This window comes from Lissotriton vulgaris, chromosome 2_1 (genome assembly GCF_964263255.1).
Source record: "Lissotriton vulgaris chromosome 2_1, aLisVul1.2, whole genome shotgun sequence".
NCBI classification, from domain to species: domain Eukaryota; kingdom Metazoa; phylum Chordata; class Amphibia; order Caudata; family Salamandridae; genus Lissotriton; species Lissotriton vulgaris.
The window spans coordinates 130,563,051-130,589,733 of record NC_141687.1 but is presented as its reverse complement, the minus strand read 5'-3'; the positions used below and the strand labels follow the sequence as shown (position 1 = coordinate 130,589,733).

At 46.8% G+C, this 26,683-nt stretch overlaps 1 protein-coding gene across 1 annotated transcript in view; it reads right to left on the bottom strand.

Moving 5' to 3' along the window:
• CALN1 (calneuron 1) overlaps window positions 1-26,683 on the bottom strand; it is a 1,377,605-nt gene that overhangs the window by 96,952 nt on the left and 1,253,970 nt on the right. Inside the window, exon 4 of the mRNA XM_086958485.1 lies at window positions 1,986-2,142. Coding sequence (XP_086814611.1) covers window positions 1,986-2,142 — 157 coding nt within the window. The remainder of the gene's footprint in view (window positions 1-1,985; window positions 2,143-26,683) is intronic.

Below are 26,683 nucleotides of genomic sequence, written 5' to 3'. Positions count from 1 at the left end.
TTCAATCATATCTAATTCCTTCTCAAAGCTGTAAACGTTCTTAAAATCTAAGAAACTACCGGTGAGACTGGAGGGCCTGACTGATTGGAGAGCTTCCTGTAGATTACAGTGTTTTATGGTCTCAGCCAGGGTTTGTCTCGGAGTAGCTTGGCATGCAACCTCCGGATTGGACCTCTTCATCCATTGGCCTGTGACTCTATCATTCACATTTCCTTCCACTCATTATATCACATTTCATGAGAAAATGGATCAGCCCACGACAGCCATTGGCTAACTTTAGTATAATTAACAGTCATCTGACCTTTTTACGAATCGCAACATTCTCACAGAAAAAAGTTTCCTTAAGTGCCAGGTATTAATATTGTAATGTATGCTTTTTGAAGTCAAAACTATGTTTGCTTTTAGACAATGTTTTCTTTATAGAATGATATAGGCATGGCAGCTTACGCTACAACAACATTTTTCAAAAACCATACCAAAACAACCACTGACTATGCCAATGGGAAGGAAGCGAGGCTGGTTTGAACATTTTTTCCAGGGCTGTTTTTTCCCAATATGGCTCTGGTTCTTTCCTCTTTCCTTGTGAATAATTACTGAGGGGCTGATTAGGATGGCGGTCAGACTTACGTCCAACCGACATCCCTTCAGAAATGGGACCGCCCAACTTGCTGTTGGTCGCCCGACTTTAAGAATTACAATGCGACTGCCATCAAGGTGGTCGCTAAGTGTATTTTTTTCATTGCAGTATGAGGTGCCTGCCACATGGTGCAGGGTTATATAGGGGGCAATGTCATAGGTCAAGGGGGGCAGGGGGGGCCCGCTAAGGGCCTCCAAACCCTTTCCGCCTGTCTGTTCATTGCGGGTTAACAGCCACGAGACGGCCTGCAGAGAGGGACATTGTAATCCCTACTGTTGTAGGGATGCAACTCCCTCCGACGCACCGACAGGCTCCTTATCCATGTCGGATGCGTTGTGGTCAGTCTCTCTGTCTCTCATCCTAATATGGCAGACGGTAAACACTATTACGATGGCCATGGGACCGCCACCTACGGGCTGTGGGTGGCGGTCCCACCGTCATCTTAATCAGGCACTGAGTTTGCTCTTTCCTGGAGATGATCTAAAAGCCTAGCTCTGGTGTTCTTTTCTTCCGTTTGCCTCTGTTTAATTATTTAAATGTTGTCTCATGTATCCATTGGCACTTTTATTGTTATTGTGTAATGAAATGTGCCTGACTTTAATCTGATTGTTTATTTGTACGCATCCCTTCCTATAACACTCTAATGAACGTTGTGTTCACTATACATTAAATTAAAAAGAAATAAAGAAATAATATTTTAAAAGGGATTGGCTGTTGCTGATGCCTTAGGATGAGTCATTCATAGGAAATAGGCAGGGGATTGGCTACAGCATGTCATTCATGCTAGGACTGGGTAATGTGGGCATCAGTTAAACGAAAATAGATTATTCTCAAAGTTTTTGGTTGTTGCTAAACCTTCCCTCTTGGGCAGCATGGACTTCAGAAAAGTAAAATTATGCAATGAGATGTATGTCCTCATTGCAGGTGCGATATGACGGGGAAAAAACATCCAGTGAAATGGCGTCTGCGGACAATTTTGTGTCGATGTTGTGCCTCCTGTTTTTTGCATTTTTTAATGGAGAGTAACAAACGATAAATGTGTTCCCATTGGATTGCAATTGGTGTTACCTGAAATGCAATGTCTGACCCACTCAGTTTTCTCTAGGTCCCACACAGATCAAATTGTTCATGATAAATTCAGAAAGAGGTGCAAACAGAGCTCAATTTGAAAAGTGAGAGCAAAAACTCAATTTCAACTTTTGAATAAGTTAGTTGGTGTTAACTTTGCAGACACTGGTAATAGTTCTTGAGCTGATATCCGATCCAAGCAGATTTGCCCGGGCTGACAGGATTCTCACAGTATCCAAGCTCATCAGAGCATCACATCAATGCACAGAGCATCACTCACGTCCTTCAAACTCCGTGTGGCAGTTGCCCGAGTTCTCATTCAGGCTCTCCTCCTCCGTGATGATGATGTTCTCAATGTCCTTCATCGTTAAGTGGTCCTGGAAGGCATGATACAGGATGTGCTTCAGTTCGTCCAGTGTGACCCTCTGCATGTCGAACTGTGGAGGACAACATGGTGGCAGAATTAAACACACGCCTGAAGGGTTAAATAGCTTTGTTACTTTCAAAATTAATCTGCTTAATTCAATGTTGGTAATAATGGTACTTTTAAGATATATTAAGGAGTTGAATGCGTGGTAAAAGATAGAGCAACGTGATATTATTATGGACTTTTTTCACGGCCTGTTTTGGGGACATGTTGGTGCTACAGATTATTGAAGGATAAGTGTTTGAGGTGTCTACAGAGGATGTTTCTGTTTGCATTTAGCAGACACTCCTTCCACTTGAGTGAGAAGAACAGCAATACACGGTAACTTCAGTTAATGCAATACTCAGTGACCAGAACACTCCACAACACTGCATAGGAGTCTGCTGACAACCAGTGCAGAATTTGAGAGCAGGTCACAAATCACTGTGCAAGACGTACGCCTCCCAAACATTTGAAAATCCTATACTTTCCCGCCTCTACTCTGCGTGACCTTTGCAGACCTTTCTCCAATTCTCCCTATTGGCTTTGTCGCTATTTTCAAATGATCTCTCTTAAATATCATTCTGATTTCCAAATCCATCCATGGTCTCACTGTCTACTATACTCAGGGGGGAATAGCCTTTACAACGAGGTTTTTACCATGTTGTGACTTTACCATGCATTTTTAAGCATGCATGTTTTTTACAACGTGTATGTTTTTACAACTGATGCCATTACCACACATTTAAGGTAAGTTGTGGGATGTAGGGGTCTACTCCCCACAAATACATTGGTTTTAAATGAATAAACAATGTGATATAATGATATCCGTTGTAAAAACATACACGCTATAAAAAAATGTGTGGTACAAAATGCTTGGTAAAGGCTTTTTACCTATTTCCCTGCGTTGTTCCATCATACAACCTACTCAGGCCATCTCTAATTATGCCCAATACACTCAACCATGCCCAAATATCCCTTTTCCAACTCTGTATTCTCATAATTTCTCTTCATGGTACGTTGCACACTCATCATGTGCCCCTCCCCCCATTTCTAAACAGGTCCAGGGTCAGTGGTATGGTGAAAACACTCATATACACACATTAAGGTACACTATGTGTTAGGGTACCCTTATAAATGGCATGACCTACCCTATACGTCCCTAGTACATATTAGGATAAGGGGATTAAAACTACCTTTAAGTGCCTTGTATAGATTAGGGCATTCCCGTTTAGAGACCAGCAGCCCTTTCTGCACATACATGTGTGTACTGCCGAGAGCATCCCTGTGTGGCAGCACTACTTTTAAATGTAAATTGTGCCCAAACACGACTTTGGTCGTGGGGGAACCTAAAAAGTGATAAACTAAAGTAATCTGGCATATTAGGTACTCCCAGGGTCTCCCCTAAGTGTCCTACGGGAGCGGGCCATGTAATTATGAGGTGTTTCCCTTACAAAAAAAGGTTTTATATGCCCTGGGGATAGAGATATTGCACATTTCACTTCCCCCACTGTAGTAAAGTGCTTCCCAAAATCGACTTGTACGCTAGGAGCACTGTGAAATGAGTAATCATGGAAAATCCGTTCCGCTCGCGGATTTCGCGGATTTTCGGTAAATCCGCGATCCGCGAACTCCCGCGAATTTAGTGAAAATCCACGAGATCCGCGAGCAGCGGATTTCGGGGGCAAAAATTCAAGCATGTTGAACTTTTAACTATTTTAGGATGGCGCCGGCAAGCTGCCAGCGCCATCCTAAAATAGTTACTGAGTTAGCTTCAACGGGAAGCACTAATAGATAAAACAAAGCAGGTGCTCGAGCACCTGCTTTATTTTATCTATTAGTGCTTTCTGATGAAGCTAATTTAGTAACTATTTTAGGATGGCGCTGGCAGCTTGCCGGCGCCATCCTAAAATAGTTAGTTAGGATGATTGATGTGTGTTTTGTCGAGGCTGGGTAGGTGTGGTTCTCCCCATATCTATCGTCGAAAATTAGCTATGATGCTTGATGGAGGCCTTTGCATAATTGACTTTAACTAGCTCAATCCCTGTGCAGTTCCTGTGACCACGAGCTTCTCTGATCCGTGCCTGTTATTTTATACACACAAGAGGCATGTGAACTTGCATATAAGCCCCGTCCGTTTGGCCCCTCCCCACACACTAGTGGTGTGTGCACCGTCTTCGTGCCCTTTACCCACTTGATGGACAGCTCACTCGAGGGACCCCGGCGCTCTTTGGTGTGATGGAAAAGTTAATCAGCCCCCCCAAAAATGTGTGTTTTGTCGAGGCTGGGTAGGTGTGCGCTCTCCCCATATCTATCGTCGAAAATTAGCTATGATGCTTGATGGTGGCCTTTGCATAATTGACTTTCACTAGCTCAATCCCTGTGCAGTTCCTGTGACCACGAGCTTCTCTGATCCGTGCCTCACACAAGAGGCATGTGAACTTGCATATAAGCCCCGTCCGTTTGGCCCCTCCCCACACACTAGTGGTGTGTGCACCATCTTCGCGCCCTTTACCCACTTGATGGACAGCTCACTCGAGGGACCCCGGCGCTCTTTGGTGTGATGGCAAAGTTAATCAGCCCCCCAAAAATGTGTGTTTTGTCGAGGCTGGGTAGGTGTGCGCTCTTCCCATATCTATCGTCAAAAATTAGCTATGATGCTTGATGGAGGCCTTTGCATAATTGACTTTCACGAGCTCAATCCCTGTGCAGTTCCTGTGACCACGAGCTTCTCTGATCCGTGCCTGTCCTTTTATACACACAAGAGGCATGTGAACTCGCATATAAGCCTCGCCCGTTTGGCCCTGCCCTCACACTAGCGATGTGCACCGTTTTCCCGCCCGGCCATTCCCCACACAATCCGCAAAATCCAGATTGCGAATTCGCAAAATTCGCAAATTCGCGAATTGCGAATTCTCAAAATTCGCCCATGCCTAGAAATGAGTAGCTACACTCTTTATGCATATTCAGGACCCCTGAAGACTCCCCTAGGTGTCCCAGGGGAGGGGGTCATGTAGGTTTAAGCAGGTTCCATGTAAAATATATTTTATAGCCTTTTTATTTATTTTTTTGTTTAAGAAATTTTTATTTTATTGGTAGTTTGAAAGAGAAAAATTGTACATATGGCATACAACATAAAAGAACATGGATTCTAAAACATATGTGTAATAGAGAAGTAAGTATGGAAAAGGAAAAAGAGGAAAGAGAAAAGAAGGACAGACGGGGAAAGAAGAAAGAGAAGGAAAGAAGAAAGGAAAAAAAAAGAGGGAAGAAAAGGAAAAAGGAGAAGCCGGAGGAATAAAACAAATGTGAGATTAGAGATGTAGAGATCATACAGGAGAGTTGGAAGAAAGATACGTAGTAAAGGGGAGCCAGGGAAGATCAGATTTGATTTTTAGGGGAATAGAGGAGGAAGAAACAATAGCGATCCTATGTTCATCACAAATGAAATTCCACCATGTATGTACAGATAAATTGGAGTTATCCTTCCAACACGACAAAATAACTTTAAATGCAATAGCAATAAATAGGTCCAACAGTCTAGCAGAAGAAGATACAATATCAACATCATCTGATAATGAACCTAGAAAAATATTCAATAGGGATAATGGGGCAGAACAGGAAAACATTGGCATGCAAATATTCCAAACATCATTCCAAAATGACAGCACCGGTAGACATTATATAACTGATGTTTAAGCGAACCTAGCTCTTTAGAGCATGACCAACACAACGGTGAGGAGGTAGGGGAGAACTTATTAATACTAACAGGAGTAAGAACAACTCTATTATAAATGAAAAACAAAGATTGAGTAATACGAGCAGAATATTTTATAGCCCTGATGTTGGAGAAATTGTACATTTAATTTTCCCCATTCTAGCTCCCCAGTCACATAGGTTAAATGGCAATAGTTTGTTAATGAATTTCTATTGCAAGGAATTCAACAAAAATATATATCATTCAAGGGCTTAGGAGGTTGGTACTGATAAATCCAACAATATGCTGTTTTTTAATGTATCCTAAAGTATACAGTAAATACGTTATAAGACTTTCTTGTCTGTAAGCCAAAATGCAGCCTTACTGTGGTCTCCCCTGACTGATCAGAATTAAGAGGAGTATTCAGGCTGCTTTGATGAAGTGATAAAAAGCAGCCAAGGGGAGAGGCTATCTGGTAGGAGAGAGCTCTGCTATACACAACTGCCAGTGCAGGGGGAGGGGTAATAAAGAATGAGCTTCAATGGAAAAATGGGACAGGCAGAGAAGGCCAGGTCCATCTCCCTCATCCCCTCCCTCTGACAAAGCCAGATGCCAGGCTTAAGGAAGGAATTTGCAGATGTCAAGGGGAGGAGAGCTATGGTAATGAGCCATACTGGAGGTTGGTTCAACTAGTTCTTGCTCCTCTGCTGAGACTTCCGCCATTTTGAATTTTAAGGGAATAGTGCTTTCTGGGAGATCATTATGCCAGACTTTGTAGGTAGTGGGCATGCTCTGGGGTGTTGCCCCACACCTCATTGGACAGGTATGCACTCCTGCTTGACCCCAGAGAAAACTGAATACGTATCTGAGAGGAGCAGGGCCTCTGAGATCTGCTGTTTGAAACTAAGAGAAGAAGTAAGCTTGCCTAGTTGGAAACTTCATTTGAACCATCAGGCCCTCCATTCTGACCGACTGTGTCTACTGCATTATCTGGGACTACAACCCTTTGGTTGCACCTTGATTCAAGAGGAATAAAGAGTGAACTCCCTGCAAGATACAGATTAACAGAGCTCACGTGAACCATCACCACCTAGAATCCACCGTCTGGAGTGTGTCCAGTGGACTTGTATGGTTTTGTCCAAGTGGATTGTGGGAATTGAAGTCCTAAACTTTCAAGGAGCATCCTGGAGATTCCAGACACTTGGGTTGGGTTTTGTACACTTTAGGACCCCAACAGGAACTACAGGAAGAAGTTCCAGAAGGTTTGAGAACTTTGGAAAAAAGCTCCAGTGGGGAACCGACTCAACCGGGAGAGCCAAGATGGTAAACTACAGCCACAAGCCAGCCATGCTGGTTCGTCCCACTGAAAAGCTCCAGAGTTCCAACTTCCAGAGTTTCACCAGGAGCTCCTGGAAAGCTAGCCAGCGAACCCTTGCCGAACCCGGACTTGTGAGGAGCATCGAGGGGCCCTCCCAGGAAATGCTTCAGAAACGTTTCTAAGTCCAAAGGTTAAATCACGACGAGGTCTACCGTAAGAGGTCTCCGTTGTGGTTGGCCTGAAACTTTGACATTGTCCCAGTCAAGCATGAACAGATGCCCAATGTGGCGATATAGGTTTCTAAGTGCCATATGGTGCTAAATCTTCAAAAATCCATATCTCTGGTTGCCTACACTAGATTCTTTCTCATTTTATATAATTTTAAAGATACAAATATTACTTATTTTTATTAGTTGGTGCAGGATTTTTATTGTGGGTTATTATTCACTGAATTTGTGTTTTTAAATGCTTAACATACCTGTCTCTGTAATTAAGCCTGCCTGCTAGCAGCCAGCTACCAAGCGTTGAGCATGAGAATACTTTTCTGAGCCCTAGACTGTGTTAGTGGCCTTTTTGTCAGTGGTAGATGCATATTTACCACTACTTATGACCCACTTTCCAATATGGTAACACGCCAGGTGAACTCACTGCTACTCAGCTCAATGTCTGTCTCTTCTTAATAGAGGCTTTGAACGGTCCATCACACAGATATTTCTGTCATCTCGTCCACCACTGAGGTACTCACTAGGACAAAGTGCATCATGATTGCCCTGTGGATTGCTGTGTACTAACTGTATCATCCCACATCCTGTTCACCAACCTTCCCACAGCAGGGTAGTACTTATCAAGCACTAGAACAGTCCAATGCAATAATTTAGGTATAATTTGTGTACAGTATTTCTTCTTGACTATTTCCCAAAATACCTACACAAAAATACAAATAAATGTTTAACTTTTATGGTAAACTAATCCTCATCCAAGTTCTCTGTAGAACAAATAGGTATTTGATATTGAGGAAAGGGTGACAGAAGTTGTCAGCACACAAAATGCTAGCTTTTATACCCTGCTTCCAAGAGCTATGGTACTTGATAAAGTCCTGCTTCCTGAGCTATAGGACCAAGCCACAGGCATAGACCTAAAACAAAGGAGAGGTTCTTTAACAACTGCTATAGTACAAGGCAGAAGGGCTACAATGCTTTTAGACCACTTCATCTCTTGTGGGAATAATTTATGTAAATAGATATGTAGAATTAGTAAAACAAGCATTGGAATGTTTGAGTGAGTAGATGGTGTGTATCAGCCATTATTAGCCTTGAGCCTATTTTAGGAAGCTTAAAGCTAGGCATCTCTTCAAAAATTGTTGAATTGAAGCCTTTGTCTCAGGAGGTTTAAGAATAACAGTAAAACATGGAATGAAAGTCAGTATGGAGAAATCTCAGTCATCTAAACAAATGCAGGAAGAATACTTGGTGTTTATTGAAGACATAGTAAATCCGAACAAATGTGCTGAAAAATGAAAACATCATAATAGCAAATAAGTAAACATTTTAAAGATCTGTAAGGCAGAAATAGGAATAGCTTGGTATGTTTGAGTAACTACCTTTTTATGACTATTATTTGGTGGATACTGAGGTCTAATGGAAGGGTAACTCTGCTTTTGGGAAGATATGGAGCTGAAACGCGAGACTGAGAGAACATGTTCTAAATTAAATAGGGAGAAACAGAATAAAAGTATTGAAACTTTGGAGTAGGACTTCTATGCCAGAAAGAATAAGTGCTCCGCCACTCCATTGTTGTTACTGGAGTACCGAACATTCCAATGTTCTAATATATAAATATTGTCCAAAAAAAGAGGGTAATCGCTGGTAATTATTGACCGGGGTGGAGGCAGATGGCTCAGACAAATCTGAGAAACCATCAATACTTTTCCTTTGAATATAGTTTATCTGCAGTATTTGGCCCAGGGTTCAGCTGTCACTTGCTTAGATACCCCTACTTCTTTTACCATGATTGCCCTGCATATATCAAACTTAGGCTAAAATCTCAAAATGTGAAAACAAGTTCCAGAATCTTCAAAGATCCACAAGAGTCTTGTCAACAGAGTACCCACACTTCTTTTTAAAAAAATGGTACCCCACACGAGTGCATGGACCTATCGCCTGAGACATGAATGATATCAAAAATTCAACATGGGAACATCAAGATTTTTTCTTTTGAATTACAATCATTCTGTGGATGTGGTTAGCTGTAATGTTTAGACATGGGGCAAGCCAGCACACTGGAAAACCTATCAACCACAGACATTGCTGAAACCTAGACACCTGGATGAGTTCAAGTTTAAGTGGCTTGCATGGATTCTACCAAGATTTCTTACTTAGACTGTCTTGCAAACATAAAACCTAAACTAAAATCATAACATTTCCCACTCTATCTGAAAAGGAAAATTCACAGAAACTACAAGGATTAACAAAAATCTCCCTCACATCATTCTTACACTTAACCCAATGTAACAGTTCCCGCCATGTGTTTTGGTGGACCTGATTTCTGGAACAGAAAAGGGCCGGAAATGCAATGTGGGAGCATCACAATTTTACCTTTGAATTTCAATTACTCTGAGGGTGTGGACAGATGCAGTATATGAGCTTGGGGGTGGATGACACCCAGGGAAACCTCTGAAGCCCAGGAATTTGTGAACTCTGGAGACAAAGGGCAGTCCATCGTGAGGGGACGCTCAGCAAATGTAAATGTTTAGCTAAAAATACGGATACAATCTCAATGTTCATGGGTGTTGGCTCCATTATTCCAGCTACTAGAAAACTCAATCAGCTCCAGAACCTGTACACAGCCAATCCTATTTGCATTCAGCTCAATTGCACTGCCAGGACATGACGCCAGCTACACCACCTTGGATTCCTCTGTGGCCTAACAACCTGATCTTTCAAAAATGTTCGAGTTGACAGAGTTTAATTGGTACCACGCCTGGCTCAAATGCTGTAGCCATCCACCATACCAACTGAAGCGAATGGAGTTTTCAGTGGTAGGTATGTCTGAAGTAGGCCGGGCTTACTATTTGGTTTGCAGGTTAAAATTCTGGCATTTCACATTATACTTGTTATGCAAAATTTCAGAAATGATGATATTGTGGCTGCCCACATACTTTACGACTGCTCACACAAAAATGCATTTGCAGGAGCACAAAAACAAGCAAATGCAAGTGGCCATTGTTCATGGCACTTGTGTTTCATGCTCAATTGTTTTTGGCAAAATTCCTCTTTGCATTCAAAATGGGTACGAGGATGCATTTCACGTCTTGTCCCGTATGCCCCTAGCAGGAACTCACGATCAGCAGAGGCCGCACTATTGATCTGCCCACGGTTAAAACTGTCCTCTTTAGGAGGTTGCACGTTCTCCTACACAATTCCCAGAGCATGGAATCAACTGCCTGAGAACCTGCGCAAAGAAACAAGTCTCTAGCCCTTCAGAAAAAAGCTAAAAACCGTGCTATTCCAGGAGGCATGGGGTACCATCTAGCTTGTTCCCCTAAAAAATTTGTGTCCACTCTCCGCTAAGCGCTTAGAGACCCCTGGGTGATAAGGCGCTCTACAAATCAAAAATACAAATACAAATACATAAAAATACAGCACTAAATACAATTTTGTCAATTCACATAGTTTTGCTGACATTTCACGTAATCATGAAAAAGGGAATTGCACACATTTAATAAATACCTAGGGGCATTTATCAAGAAAGGGAATAAAATTATCGCCGCTTTAGCGCCAGGAAACTGCTGCTAAATCGGCGATAATGGCTTTGATAATATGCCCTTGTGAATTCCCATAGCAGCCCAGGTTAACACCAGAACCTGGGCTGCTATAGAAATTCACAAGGATATATTATCAAGGCCATAGCAGTTTTCTGCCGCTAAAACTGCTTCGCGAATCCGCGAACTCCCGCGAATTTGCCGAAAATCCACGAATCCGCGAGCGGAACGGATCCGGGGGGAAAAAGTTCAAGCTTCAAGCTTGAAACTATTTTAGAATTTCGCCAGCAAGCTGCCAGCGCCATTCTAAAATAGTTACTAAGTTAGCTTCAACAGGAAGCACTAATAGAAGCAGGTGCTCTAGTTTAACTGAATTCGAGCACCTGCTTTATTTTATCTATTAGTGCTTTCTGATGAAGCTAACTTAGTAACTATTTTAGAATGGCGCTGGCAGCTTGCCGTTGCCATTCTAAAATAAAACAGGAGAGGGGCAGAGGGCAGAAGGGCACAAAGACGAGTGGGGCAGAGGGCAGAATGGCACAAACACGAGTGGGGCAGAGGGCAGAAGGGCACAAAAACGCGTGGGGCAGAGGGCAGAATGACACAAAAACGAGTGGGGCAGAGGGCAGAAGGGCACAACAACGAGCGGTCTCACAAAAAAAACTGCGAACACGCAAAGCGCCCCGCGAACATGCAAAGCGCCCCGCGAACACGCAAATCGCCCCGCTAACACGCCAACAACAAAAAAAATCCGCAAATTCTCACAAATTCACGAATTTGCAGATCGCGAATTCGCAAATCAGCAAATTCGAAAATTCGCCCATGCTTAGCCATTTCCAACACCCTCCAAACTGATTACTGGTAGGTAATCCCCTGGTATCTAGTGGTCTTTCTGTGGAACATATTTGAGGTGAACTGAACAATCTGCCCCCACTCCCCAGGGAGCAGAGAGACTGTTTGAGGCCCAGTGAACTAGCAATGCAGACTGATGCCAGGTTGCCTCCCTTTTGCATGCTTTTTTCACACTTATTTCCCTGGTGTAAATGTGGATTTCTGCCCCCTAGGGAGGCAGATTGTGGTAGAACTGCCTCCAGTGAGACATAAAAACTGTACAGGCTGCATGAGTAGGGCCTGATACCCACAGGGCTGGCCACTCACCCATTTCTATCGTGTCATAAAATCCCTGGTGTCTAGTTGACTTTCTCTCCTGCTGGGGTGAGCAGATTGTGTGTACATTACTCAGTCCCTGTCATCATGAGTTCAGAAAGACTAGCATAGCTCTGGATCATTGGGGAGCTATGCCATGAACTAGATCCACATGAACACATGGAGTGGCAGAGCCATTTTTGGGTCATCCTTAGATCTCATTAAAGAGTCAGACGACAGAAGGGTGAGGTACCCGGTGCTTAGGTTTCTTCACTGGAGTAAAATGGCCTGGTGAGGAGGACAAACTCCATTTCTATTGCCTCGAGTTGTTAGCAGTGTCATTTGCGGTCAAATGTATTGCTGAAGATTGGATGGATTGCTATCTCCTCCAATGGATGGACAACATTTCAGTAGTCTACTATATAAATACACTCAAAGGCACAACATCCAGATAGTTAACAGGTATAGCCAAGGTATTTTGGCACTACGGCCTGGAGCAACACATTTCAATCTCAGCAGAGTAATTAACAGGCAAGAAAATTCAGTGGCTGACTTGTACTGCAGATTTCTGGAAAATTCCAGCGATTGGAGGTTAGAACCACACGTTTTCACAGCTTATGATGGGATGGGCCCCTGCGAAGTAAATCTTTTTTCCTCATGATAAGCTAACAATTGCGAAAATTCTTACGTTGATGACCAGATCTGGGGCTAAGGCTATGCATTTTTTCCTATAGGACTGATTGGAGTAGCAGCTTCATGCCTTCCCACCATTTGTAAATATTCCACTAGGAGCAGCTAAAATGAGACAACGAGCCGATTTCTGGTTACCCTGCTGCAGCGATCTCAGGCATGATTTCATGTTTTGTTAGTGATAGCAGTAGAACTTTTACTGTTGCACCAAACCATAGTGAAGCTGTTAAAGAACCCGTTAGGTCCACTTGTTCACTCCTGGGGCAGGAACAACTTCAGCTGTTAGTGTAGGTTGTCCGGGGATAATTAAAAATCCTAGCGTTTTCATCAGAAGGTACTTGATATATAAACCATGGGTGGACCTGAAATATAACAGAAGAAATAAATATGCTTTGGTCTGGGCAAAAAGAACTAGTTGGTGCTTGGAATGTGATCTTGATCCAAAGGGGGTTGATATAGTGCATGTTGTGAATTTCATGGCTGACACATAAACAACTTAGCAGAAAGTTAATTAATTTAGGTCAGCTATTGTAGTGGCAATGCCTCAGTGGGTGAACACCCTTCAAGAAATAGCTGGACTTTTTCCCTCTGGTAGTTCCTCCTGAACACAAATGTACATCTCCATGGGATGTAAACATAGTTCTTAAATTCTACAACAAAATAGCCCACCTACACTGATTTGCCTGGCAAACAACTATCCAGTGGCGGCCGGCATGGGTAGCGGGTGGTGAGGCGGGCGCTGGGGAAAGGCGAACGAAGGGAGGGAACGAAATGTAAAAAAAAAAGAATAAACACTTACCTTGCTGCCGGGTCCTGCGTCTCTGCTCTTGATCTCCTTGTCAGACTTGAGAAACAGGAAGTACAGCGAGGCTCCCCTGACCAATCACAGCACTGTAATACAGCATTGTGATTGGTCCGAGCATTAGTCCGAGCTCAGCCAGGAAATGGGGACCTGGGCATGTTCTCCATGCAGGCTGTTAGATGGCCGGCATGGATAACAGTGAAAATGTGCCTGACTGTTTTGGGTGGCCCGAGAGGGCCGGCCAAACAGTCATGTGCACTTAGGAGTGGGCAAACCACTCTTTTCCTGCTCTGCTCTGAAAGCACAGCAGCCACACCCGCAAAGTCAGTACTGACTGAAACATAATAGGATAATAAATCAAAGTTATTATCATTTTATATTTCCTTTAAGTTGCACTGCTTCAGAGCAGTGGGGAGACGCTCCTCCACCATAGCGTAGGAGCCACCACTGTAACTATCACCTAGATTGCATTGTTAGCTATCATGCAGCACAGTATATGATTTCAGAGTTTCAGAAGTGGATGGATAGCTTTTTGATCCAGATGGAGTTACTTTTGTCATTGCTAAAGGGATGAATATGTCCACTGGAACAATTTGGTATCAGACTTTCCCATATTATTCTAGAGTATGAGTTGTCAGCTGTTTAAAGGAATACATAGATTCATTAAGGACGTTTAGGGCTATTGGAGCTAAGAAGCTTCTGATTTTGTATGTGAAGCTGTTTCCACAGCCCCATTTGCATGCTCAGTCAAGTACATTATGCTTTAGCTGCAAACAATGTGGAAACATTCGCAACCCACGCAGTCAGAGGAGCAAAGGAATCTAAGGGGCTTATTTATGACCATACTGTGACACTTTTGCGCCACCGTTGTGTCACTTTATGTGATGCAGCGTCAGCGTAAACAATGCACCATGTTGCGCCATATTCACAAGGTGATGCATCTAGGTAGATGTGTCACATTGTCAAGACCTGCACCACATTACACCTGTGTTATGTATAATGTATGCAGGGTGGGGGTTCCGACGCAAGAAAGTCTGGCAGAAGTGTCTCCCAGATTTCGCTGCGCCACTTCTAGGACTCCACTGCGTCAAATCCTTATGCCTGTCTCATAGCAGGCATAAGGCTGACGCAGTGCTATGATCATAGCCCTCCCCCTGCATTGCTGGAGTTGCATCACACTTCCGACACAACTCCAACACTGTGTCAGTTTTGCGCCGATAGATACGTCAGTAATACTGACGTATCTGTTATTTCTTGCGACATGATGCATCATATGGTAAAGATGACGCATCCATCATGTCACAAGAAGAGCACAGTGAAAACTGTTACATCACTGTTTTCACGCAGCTATGCAACTGTTTTAATAAATAAGGCCCTAAGTGTATACTTGCAGGGGTGAAAATGCAAAACATTATGAAAGGGATGGAATTTGTCTCACAAATCCAGTGTCAAAAAGTTTTATTTTAAACCAGTCACATAAATTGTGTAATTAGAGGGAGCTAAGCTTTGAGCTAGCATAATCCTTGGCTCCTGAGCTGCCATAGCATTAAACATGTCCTAGCTTTGTAGCTGAAAGTTAGGAAACAAAGACAAGGATTATCTCACTTAATTGTTGACATGTTTATCTACTTTGTGTTACTAATATGACAAAGCATAAATGTTTTATGCAAATGTATAGTGCATTGATGGTGTAATGCAAATACTTATGGGATATTATATTTTAATGGGATAACATAGTTAATGATAGAGAACTATACTATGAGTTGGGAGAACAAAACAAGCAAGAGAATTTCACACTTCTTTTTTCCTCCGTACAGAGGAGTTGGGGTTGATCCGCTGCTACATGGGTGGGAAAACAATCACATTTGCTTTTAGAAGCACTGTGAAGGGCTGGAAGTGTACTAACCTTCATGTGCACCTGACAGTGCAGTTCAAAGGAACTTCCCCAGCAGGGAAGTCTGTGTGCTACAGCTTCCAACAGGGACCTCCTGGCACAACACAATAGGCCTCTTGGCCTCCTAGGGGGAAAGTGCTTTGAAGAGCAGTGGTAGATGCTGACCATTGTGCTTAATTTAACATAATTACCATTAAGGTAATTATATTGTCTGGCCACTGACAGTGCTGAATGGCACAACAATTTCTCATTTTAAGCATTAAAAGGAATTTGTGTTCTGTAGAGCATTCTACCTGCCTTCCTTCCTGTTTTTCAACAGGGGCTCACAGATGTGGAAGCAGCTGAATTTGCCCACGTTATGCATCTACGTACCGGAGAGTTAAAATACGTCCCACCCCTTAATCCTACCTAAGTCCTGTATTGCTTTTCCTCATGTCTATGTCTATATAGGGATATTTATAAAGTGCAACTGCTACTCTAAAAAAGCCACATTGGGGGGCGTGGCCAAGATGGCGGCGTGCATCTTGTCCGAGCTCCTGCCGTCGGCCTTCCACAGCACGGGCTCTGGTTTCACAGAGCCCCTCTTTAGCGACCCCATTAGCCTGCCTGGCACCTCCTGTGGTTCGGATGACCGACGGGGGCCTCTGTTGGGCGCACCGAGCACCTACGGCGAACGTTGCCGACAGATCAGTGGTGTGGCCTACAAGCGCGGCCAGCCCAGGGGGAGGAGCGGACGACAAGTGCAGCAGCGGCCGGGCCAGAGGCCTGGAGTTTGGGACCGCAGTAAGGGAGGCCTGATTCAACTCCGGCAGGTCCGACCCGCGCATACCTTGGCGCGAGGCATCGGCGGACCCCCTGCCAGATTGCTACTGCGGACCCGCCGCCTAGTCGGAAGAGCAGTGGATGGTTGCGGGGCCCACGAGGGCGAAGAGGTGAGGAGGAGGGGGTGGCGGCCACACACGGAGACCCGCGCCGAGAACGGAGGCCTACACTTGCGGCTGAGGGCCCCGCGGTGAGGTCCGGGACCAGGCTTCATCCTGGGAGACAATTAAGCGGCATTGACACCGGAGCCCGAGACCTGAGACCTTAGTGTGGTCTGGGCGGCTACGGCAGGCCCGGTCCACGCACAAGTGTTGCGTGAGGCAACAGACAGTGAACGTGTCTGTTGCTGCTGCGGGCCTGCCGGGGAGACTACTCAGAGATGACTAGCCGCGGCCCCGGTGGTGTGGTCGACATATCTACCGGCGGATTGCGCTGCATCAGTTGGCGCCACTTTCATAAGCGGTGGGTGCCGGCCGACATTGTGCAGCTACGTAGATAACGCAGCCCATCCGTAAGATTGCGGGAGTCCGTGTGCCCGATCTCTGCTCGGGTGATCTCCATGGGAGAGAGGCGCTCACCACGTGGCAGCCATGTTGACGGGATCGAGGGCCCGTAAAGACAAGACGGTGAAGGAGATGTTCACCAAGGCCCAATCGCCCTCGACGGCTGAGGATACTCCGAGCACTGGAGCACGACGGGGCGACCCGGAGATGGCAGTCTCGGAACCCATCACGAAGGCTTTCCTTGAGTCCCTCTTCACATCTTTAAGGGAAGACATCTACACCCTTAAAAAAGAATTCTCGGACAAAATCCGAATGGTGCGAACGGACCTGGACGGAGTTGGTGAACGGGTGGCGGAGCTTGAAACGAAGCAGGACAATCGCGATGTCGAAACAGAGGCACTCCAACAGGAGATTATACGATTACACAGGTGGACCTTCAGGCGCACCTAGAGGATCTTGAAAATCGCTCCAGGTGACACAACATATGTATTTGGGGAGTGGTTTGCTCGGACGACGTCAAGGACCTCTTCAAATTCACCAGGGAGCTCTTCAACCATATCCTGGGCCGGCCGGGAGAGACGGCACTCACGATAGACAGGGCGCACAGAGTAGGGCCCCAACAGACTGGATCGACCTTTCCGGCAGACATTCTGGTGTGCGTCCAGGACTTCCGCACTAAGGAAGATATTCTCCAGAAGGCGAGGCAGATGCACCCCATCTCCTTTCGTGGCCAGTCCCCGACTCTCTTCCAGGACTTATCGGCACTTACATTGCAGAAACGCCGCTGCTTCAAACCGGTCACGAGCTATCTCCAGCAGCAAGCCGTACCTTATAGTTGGGGGGACCCGTTCAGGATCGTGTTCAAGCTGAACAACAAACTCTACCAACTCCGCTCTCTGAAAGAAGCTTGTCAGGTGCTGGGCATAGACCCGCCGAAAGAAGAGGAAGAGCACTCATCGCACCAAGGGTGCGCGGGAGAATCCTCGTCTCATGGCGCCAACAACGGAGTTGACGCCGAGTCAAGAAACCCCCGAAGATGGAGATAGAGGATGGTCGGATGGCGGCGGTGGAGGCAGTAGCTACAGACTTAAACTTGCAGCAGCCAGGCTGAACTTTCACATAAGACACGCACTGTTTGGGGTCTACTCTGCTCTTTTGGAGGTCGACGAAGGGGGGGATGGAGGAAAGTTTTGGCTTCACATACCCGGGTTCCTTTGTAACCAGTCATCTGTGAGAGATGATGGACAATTGTCTAGTTCTCTATCTTTTTCTTTTCAAGTTGGTTTTACAGTGGGTGAGGGGATGAGAGGGGGGAGGAGTGTTGGGGACGAAGGGGAGGAGGAAACACGTTTGCACGACTTTGTAGAAGGGGATGGGGGGTTCCAGGTCCTCGGGGGTCCGCTGAAGAAAGACACTAGGAGTTTCCAGATTTTTGGGGCAGGCCACACCAGGTTGCGATGTGGACAAGTGGGTGAGCCATCCATGAGGAGCAGTGCAGTAGTGGTCCAAGGGATATGGAGCGATCAAGGGTAGGAATGAATCATGCCCCCCACTGAACTACGTATCCTATCCCTAAATGTTAGAGGGCTCAACAACCCGATCAAGCGGAGGGCAGTCCTCTCGTGCCTGGAACATGCAAAGGCCGATATATATCTCCTACAAGAGACTCATTAACTGCACAAGGACTGCTCCAGGATGAAGGCGCGTGGCTTCCCACACAATTTTTCTCCCCCGCCTCGAGCAAAACAGCTGGTGTTGCAATCTTAGTTGCGCAGCGATTCAGAGGGTAGGTGTTGCGGAAGGGAGCGGAGATAAAGGGGAGGTTGCTATCCTACCATTTCTCTTTGGGGGGTCCGACTTCACGATATGCTCGGTGTACGCCCCCAATGTAGGCCAGGAAACGTTCTTTCATGCAGCGCTCAGTGAAGTGGCAGCGTCCACAGACAGACATATCCTCATAGGCGGGGACCTCAACCTGGTTTTTGATAACACCTTGTATAGATCAGTGCAGCGCACCACACAGACAGGTACCCTCTCAGAAGGGGGGCTGACAAGACTGGGGGAACTGGGTATGGTAGACCTTTGGCGCAGCTTCCACCCGGGTACTAGAGCTTACTCCTACTTCTCGAGCGCACACCGCACATACGCAAGATTGGACTACTTTTTAGCCTCCACATCTTTCCGGGCCTTGACATCTACTGTCGACATAGGGGTTGCATCATGCCCCAATCTCCGTGACATTCCTTCTTCCCCCAGTAACACCACCCACGCGCTGCTGGCAACTTCGAGACACTCTGTTACACCACAAAGACACAATTGAGAAAATAGTAGGCACGATCAAAGAATATTTGCTTCATAACACCACAACTGACACTTCGCCGGCGACACATTGGGCGGCCTTGAAGGCAGTTCTTCGAGGGGAGTTTATAGCCATGTCGGCTGCAGAGAACAGAGCAAGGGCAGAAAAGAGGGATGAGCTCACGCAAAAAGTTCAGGAACTAGAACGCATGCACCAGAGGACGTGCGCCCCCAGGATCTGGAGGCAATTGACAGTGGCTAGGAAGCAGCTCAGTGCGTTGGATCAAGATAGGGCAGAATTTGCAGCTTTGAGGGTGCGTCATATGTACTACACCGGGGGGGATAGATGCGGACGCTTATTGGGCCGGGCACTTAGGGAAACGCGCCAGCGTCATGCGGTGAAGGAAATCAGGAAACCGGATGGAGATGTGGTGACAGAGGATGCGGAAATTGCGACCGCGTTCAGTGACTTCTACACTTCCCTGTACGAGGGGTCCACACTAGACCTGGCGGCAGGCGAGGCTTTCCTGGAATCTTCCCAGCTCCCGGTACTTACACCGGATCAAGCGGAGGCCTTGGACTGCAATATCAGACCCAAGGAGGTCATATCGGCCATATCCAAGCTCAAACTTGGGAAGGCCCCGGGGCCTGAGGGCTCCACAGCCATCTTTTATAAGACATTTTGCGCACAAGTAGCGCCTCTGCTTACTACTCTCTTTAACTCCCTATCGGAACCAGGCGCAATCCCGGGGGACCTCCTGGATGCCACCATTTCTGTTATCCCCAAACCGGGGAAGGACGACTCAACATGTGCAGCGTATCGACCAATTTCCCTCCTTAACATCGATTTGAAATTGTATACGGGCATACTTGCGGCAAGACTTGCCCCGCTCATGCCGAGACTGATTGTTCCGGACCAAGCCAGATTCATCTCAGAGCGGCAAACCACAGATAATACCAAGAGGGCATTACACTTAATCGAGAAGGCCACACGGACACAAGGGGAGTATATGATGCTTGCGATTGACGCAGAGAAGGCGTTCGATCGTGTCCACTGGCCATATCTGGAGCAAGTCCTGATCAGGGCCGGATTGGGAGACAGATTCCGCACCTGGATTCTAAATTGCTACTCAAGGCCCTCGGCGACAGTCCGTGTAAACGGCGGCTCCTCATCCCGCTTTCCCATAGAACGGGGCACGAGACAGGCGTGCCCGTTGTCGCCTCTGCTCTTTGCCCTATATATGGAGCCACTGGCGCAGGCCATGAGGCTCGCCCCTGCGGTCCGCGGGATCACAATGGGAGCATTCAAGCATACCATAAGTTTATATGCCGACGATGTCCGATTGTCGCTATCCTCGCCCAGAGAGTCGTTGCCGGCTTGTGTGGACATCCTCAACACTTTCGCCGGGGTGGAAGGCTTTAAGGTCAATCCGACCAAATCAGTGGCCCTTGACCTCTCCCTAGAGGCACCCACGCGTGCCTACTTGCAGGGGCTCTTTCCCTTTCCGTCGGCCTCGGAAGCGGTACCTTATCTGGGCATTCCAATGGCGGCCACCCTACAGGGCACGGTTCGCCTCAACTATACCCGGCTCCGGCAGACGATTTGATCCGAACTGGGCAGATGGAGACACCTCCCGCTCTCCTGGCTAGGCAAAGTCGAGGCTATTAAATGATGGTCCTGCCGCAAATACTCTACATTTTTTGCGCTATCCCTGTGAGACCCCCGGACGGTTGGATCCGCCAGACCCAATCCGAACTGGCACAATTCATTTGGAACGGACGCCGGCCACGGATGAAGCTCCGTCTGGCGATGCTGCCTCCTGAGAGTGGGGGAACTGGTCTGCCGGACTTGTTGTTATACTATCAAGCGGCGCAACTCCGGACATTGGTGGAGTGGAGCAGGTGGGAGTCTGAGAAGCACTGGCTCTTTCAGGACCAAGCAGTGGCGGGCCATACACTCCAAGAGGTTCCCTTCTTGCGTCGGCAGCACCGGCCCCCCAATCTATACGCCTCACATATCACGAGGACACCACTGGAGGTGTGGGATCATGTGAATGTCACACATGAGCTGACATCCTTCCCGTCCCCGCTAACGCCCTTACTGAACAATCCGGACTTCGGTCCTGGTCAGGATGCCTTGGCCTTCGTCCGGTGGGGTCCGGCGGGATGCAGGGTGCTCTCACACATGTACGCTGCGGAGGGAGTCATCCCCTTTGATGCCTTCCAGCGAGAATATGACATGCCCGAAGAAGAGCGCCTCCGCTATCTTCAGGTGCGTCACTGGGCACTCCACACACAGATTCGGGAAGGGGCAGACCGCAGACTCAGTGAGTACGAATACTGGCTGCTCACTAGGAAGTGTGATCGAAAGCTTATATCAGACCTCTACCGCATGCTGTTAGGCAGATACACACATGTCCACAACTCTGGGAGGGCGAGGTGCGAGAGGGACCTGGGACGCACACTCGGCAATAAAGAATGGGGGGACATCTGCTACCGGGCCTGACACTCCACCTACCATATGGGCTTGACCGACACCCTGACCAAAATCACCACGTACTGGTACTATACCCCAGAGAAGGTCCATGAGATGGATAATACACGGGATGTGTCCTGCTGGCGGGGGTGTGGCGAGAGGGGTACGCTGGTGCACATATTGTGGGGCTGTACTCGCCTACAGGAATATTGGACACAAGTGCTGGACGAGTAGACTCTCAGTTTGACACAACACTCCCGAGATTCCCTGCCTATGTGTTGCTGGGCTTGCCTAATTCCATTACCTATCCGCTGCTCACCCGTCGGGGTCGGCTAATGCCCATAGCACTGGGCTCCGTGCTGCAGAATGTTCTAGCGTACTGGCGCACCACACACATTCCCACCTTCCAGGGCTGGTTGCACCGTATTTGGAACGTTCTGGGAATGGAGAACCTGTCCTTGATTGCAAAAGGGGAGGGGGACAAGTACCCAGAGTTGTGGCGACCTTTCTTGGCTCTTCTAGCCACGGAATTTAGGGAAGTGACCTGTCCCAGATACCTACGCCTCCTGAGACTATCGCGAGGAGAAGACTCTGAAACATCCAGCTAGACAGTAAGGTATGAGCGGACGGAATTTGGACCTGGAACAGGGGTGGTGGGTGGTCGGTTTGGGGGGGCTCAGACCATGGGGTTTGGTTATTGTTTTTCTTTTTGGACAATCGTATGGTGCACTAAATGGACCTTGCAAGTTCGACAGCTGGCTCGCAATGATACTTTGTCCTCCTTGCACTACTGTCAGCTGTTTACTTATGTTGCTTTCTGCTATATAACTCCCATGGTCCTATACTGTATGTATAATTGCTTGTGTCTGTTCTTTTTCACCAATAAACAGATTTAATACTAAAAAAGTCACATTTTCAGCTTCCTCTGAAGCATGGGCTTTTACTTGTAGTTTCTGAGAGTCACTGGCAGTTTGTCCCAAAGGGACGAGCCCAAAAAGGAGAGGGGCTCTCTCCCTGACCTAGCCTTCTTGATACGTGGGGCACTGGCCCGGAAGAGATTTGCAAAGGGGAGATTTCTCTGTGGGGCATTGAACAAAATCCTGTTTTTTAAGTAGCCAGGACTACTTAAAAAAATGCATGCATGAGTTAAAATGCATGGAGTAGATTTTGTTTAAAGTACAATAGGCTGTTTGCAGACAGATAGATGTACACTACTATCTGTAGTAAGAATCTCTTAATAAGATACTGTTTGCACATTTCTTTTTGATTTTAACTTCTCCCACTTCTTTTTGTCAGTACTACCTTTTTGCATGAACATTCACAAGGTTTTGTATATCTATATCTTTATAGTCCTCAAAACTTCTCTCTACATACTTTACGAAGGACTACGTTCAAATTAACCAATGAAAACGTATTTTTATTTATCAAATGTTGTAAACCAGAGAGAACAATAAGTAACGTTTTTAAAACAGTCGTGGACATTTTAACAAGATGGCAGCACTTCAAATATATAATGCAAGCACATGGTAAAGATGATTTGCCGGAGGTCTCCTTTATATCAGGAATATTTAGTAGCAGACACAAGAACCATTTTAATGTACATCCCCAGCCTTCTGCACAGGAAGGTGAATTGTTTTGGCATTATCATTTTCACTAAAATGTCTCCCTGTCCAGGCACTATCTGTGATTGACACAGCCCGTGGCTAGAGGAATAAAGTAGGTCCAGGCAACATTTAAATGTAGCAGCTTCATTCAAGTAATTTCTTGAATTTTGTGTTTCGCTGATAATGCAACATTCCTGTTATTATGTCACCATGTTCTTCAATTAAATCACAGTCTGCAGCAACATTATCGCACTGGAACAATGGGAACAACCAGAAAGAGAATATCGATGGTTGGTGGCACTTGTGCTTTTAATGCTTTTTTTAGGACAAAATACATCCTTGAGTCAAAAAAGAATGTGAGAGTGCAGTTGGCCCTAAAATATAGCGCTAAATGATGGATTTTCATTTCATGTTATGACTTGTAATTTTGCATATTTTTCACAAACCTTCACCTCATTATGCAAAAAAAAATACTCAGATTTCACATACCACTAGAAAAATAATTGTAGCATGTCTCAGGTACTAGCTATGAATCTTCTGGGTAGATATTGGCTAGGGGTCAATCAAAATGCACCATTTTGGTTGAGTACTAATGTCTGATTAACAATACTTAGTAAGAAATAGGGAGTTGATTAAGAGTTTGTATACATTTTTAAGCTAAATCAAAAGGGGCAGTAGAGAAGCGGATGTTTCACATGGGCTGATTCGATTTCTCAATCAATCAATCAATCAGGGGTTGGTAAAGCGCACTACTCCTCGCTCCTGCCTCGAGTGGTCGCTCCCCCGCCTGCTTGCTGCTAAAAGGCGGTATCGTACTGCAAAGCTGCTTTTGACGAAGTGTTGCTCATTTATTTATTTATTTAAAGAGCGCCAGAACTTCATAGCATTTCAGTGTTGCTTTTCTTATCTATTTACATAGCGCAAGGATTCCATAGCGTTTCAGCGTGTATTTATTAATTTAAACAGCGCCAGGACTCATTAGCGTTTTTCACCGCCTGGTCACTGCTTTACCGGATGCTTGCTTGCTCGCTCCAATATTTACATGCGCATTGTGTAATTGACCTCGTGTATTATCCCCCGGCGCCCTGCTCTGCCCTCCCCTCCATTTTGATTCTGTTGTTGTTGTTGTTCCCTTGAGCCCGCCACGCCTCCCAGCTGAGCCGCCCTCCCACTAGCAATATAGAGCGCCCTCTGACCTCACAGCGACGTGATCCACTCCTCGCTCCTGCCTCGAGTGGTCGCTCCCCCGCCTGCTTGCTGCTAAAAGGCGGTATCGTACTGCAAAGCGGCTTTTGACGAAGTGTTGCTCATTTATTTATTTATTTAAAGAGCGCCAGAACTTCATAGCATTTCAGTGTTGCTTTTCTTATCTATTTACATAGCGCAAGGATTCCATAGCGTTTCAGCGTGTATTTATTAATTTAAACAGCGCCAGGACTCATTAGCGCGTTTCACCGCCTGGTCACTGCTTTACCGGATGCTTGCTTGCTCGCTCCAATATTTACATGCGCATTTTGTAATTGACCTCGTGTATTATCCCCCGGCGCCCTGCTCTGCCCTCCCCTCCATTTTGATTCTGTTGTTGTTGTTGTTCCCTTGAGCCCGCCACGCCTCCCAGCTGAGCCGCCCTCGCCCCTCCCCCTCCACTATCCATATATGACAGTTCTTCCCGCGCGCAGCGTTCACGCGCAGCGTTCGCGCCCAACCCGCGCTGAAGGTGCGCCAAAGGTAAGCCCGTCTACGCCCGTCCGCGCCTGGACCGCGCCCAGCGCCAGACCCCCTGCCCCTTGCGCTGCCCAGCCCTCCCGCATTACCTACGATGCCGCCACCCTCCTAGCCCTTAACCCCGGTCGCGCCCCCAACTGCGTCCAAGCCGCTCCTGGACACACCCATGGACCTTTCTCCTGCTACTCCTGCAAATTCATCGGCACCGACAACATCTCTGCTACGACCACAACACAGATTTCTGACCCCAACCACCTACAGTGCATCCTTCTCAACACTCGATCGGTCCACAGACACGCCATTGACCTATGGAATCTACTAGACACCATCTCTCCAGACGTCGCCTTCCTATCAGAAACTTGGATGAACGCTTCCTCCGCCCCAGACATCACCATTGCCATCCCTGAAGACTATAAGATCACACGCAAGGACCGTACCGGCCACACAGGAGGAGGAATCGCTATCGCCCATAAGAAATCAATCCGTATCTCAACCAGCTCTGACGCCAACCTCGCTAACTCCGAACACCTTCACTTCCAGATCCACATCGACCCCAAGACCACACTCAGAGGCACCCTCCTCTACAGACCACCAGGACCCCGCGCAAAATTCAGTGAAGACATCACGGACTTCATCACTCCTCACGCGCTCCCCTCCAAAGACTACATCCTTCTGGGAGACCTCAACTTTCACCTTGAAAAGATCAACGACCGCAACACCACCACCCTCTTGGACAATCTCGCCAACCTCGGACTTAAACAACTGGTCACTTCCCCCACCCACATCGCAGGTCACACACTCGACCCCATCTTCACCTCCAGCAATCATGTCTCCTTCAGCCACACTACGGATCTCCTCTGGACTGACCACAGCTGCGTTCACTTCACCTACAACAAACCAAAACCCACCAACCACCTCCAACCAACTCTGCAAAGAAACTGGAACAAAATCACCACGGACCAGATCTCCGCATCGCTCCTTCTAAACACCCCAGCCCACTCTTCTAACGCAAACGAAGCCGCCGCCAACCTCACCCTATGGTTATCCAACACCGCCGACACCTTAGCACCACTGAAGAAACGTCAAAGCAAACCTGGCAGCAAAAGGGCCTCATGGTTCAACGATGATCTTAAGAAGTCCAAGAAACTCTGCCGCTCCCTTGAAAAGGCCTGGAAAAAAGACCCAACCACTAGCACCAAGGACGCCTTCAAACACGCCACCCGCACTCACCACCAACTAATCCGAAAGGCCAAGAAAACAGCATTCAAGGTTCGACTTGACAACAATGCCCACAACAGCAAGGAACTTTTCAACATCGTCAAGGAATTTTCCAATCCCTCGGCCAACTCCAACGACATCACCCCCTCTCAAGCCCTCTGCGACTCCCTAGCCTCATTCTTCCACAACAAGATTGCAGACATCCACAACAGCTTCGACAACCAACCCGGAAACCAGCCCACCCTACCATTTGCTGAACATTCTCCCCCCGTGAACACCCTTAACAACTGGAACCCAATCTCCACTGAGGACACAATCCGCCTGATGAATTCCATCCACTCAGGATCCCCCACAGACCCATGTCCTCACCACATCTTCAACAAAGCAGACTCCGTCATAGCACCGCACCTCCGAGAAGTCATCAACTGCTCCTTCAACTCCGCCACCTTCCCGGAAGACTGGAAACACGCTGAACTCACCGCCCTTCTGAAAAAACCCACAGCGAGCCCCACCGAACTCAAAAATTACCGCCCCATCTCGCTCCTTCCATTCCCGGCCAAAGTCATCGAGAAAGCTGTCAACAACCAGCTCGCCGCCTTCCTCGAAGCCAACAAATCCC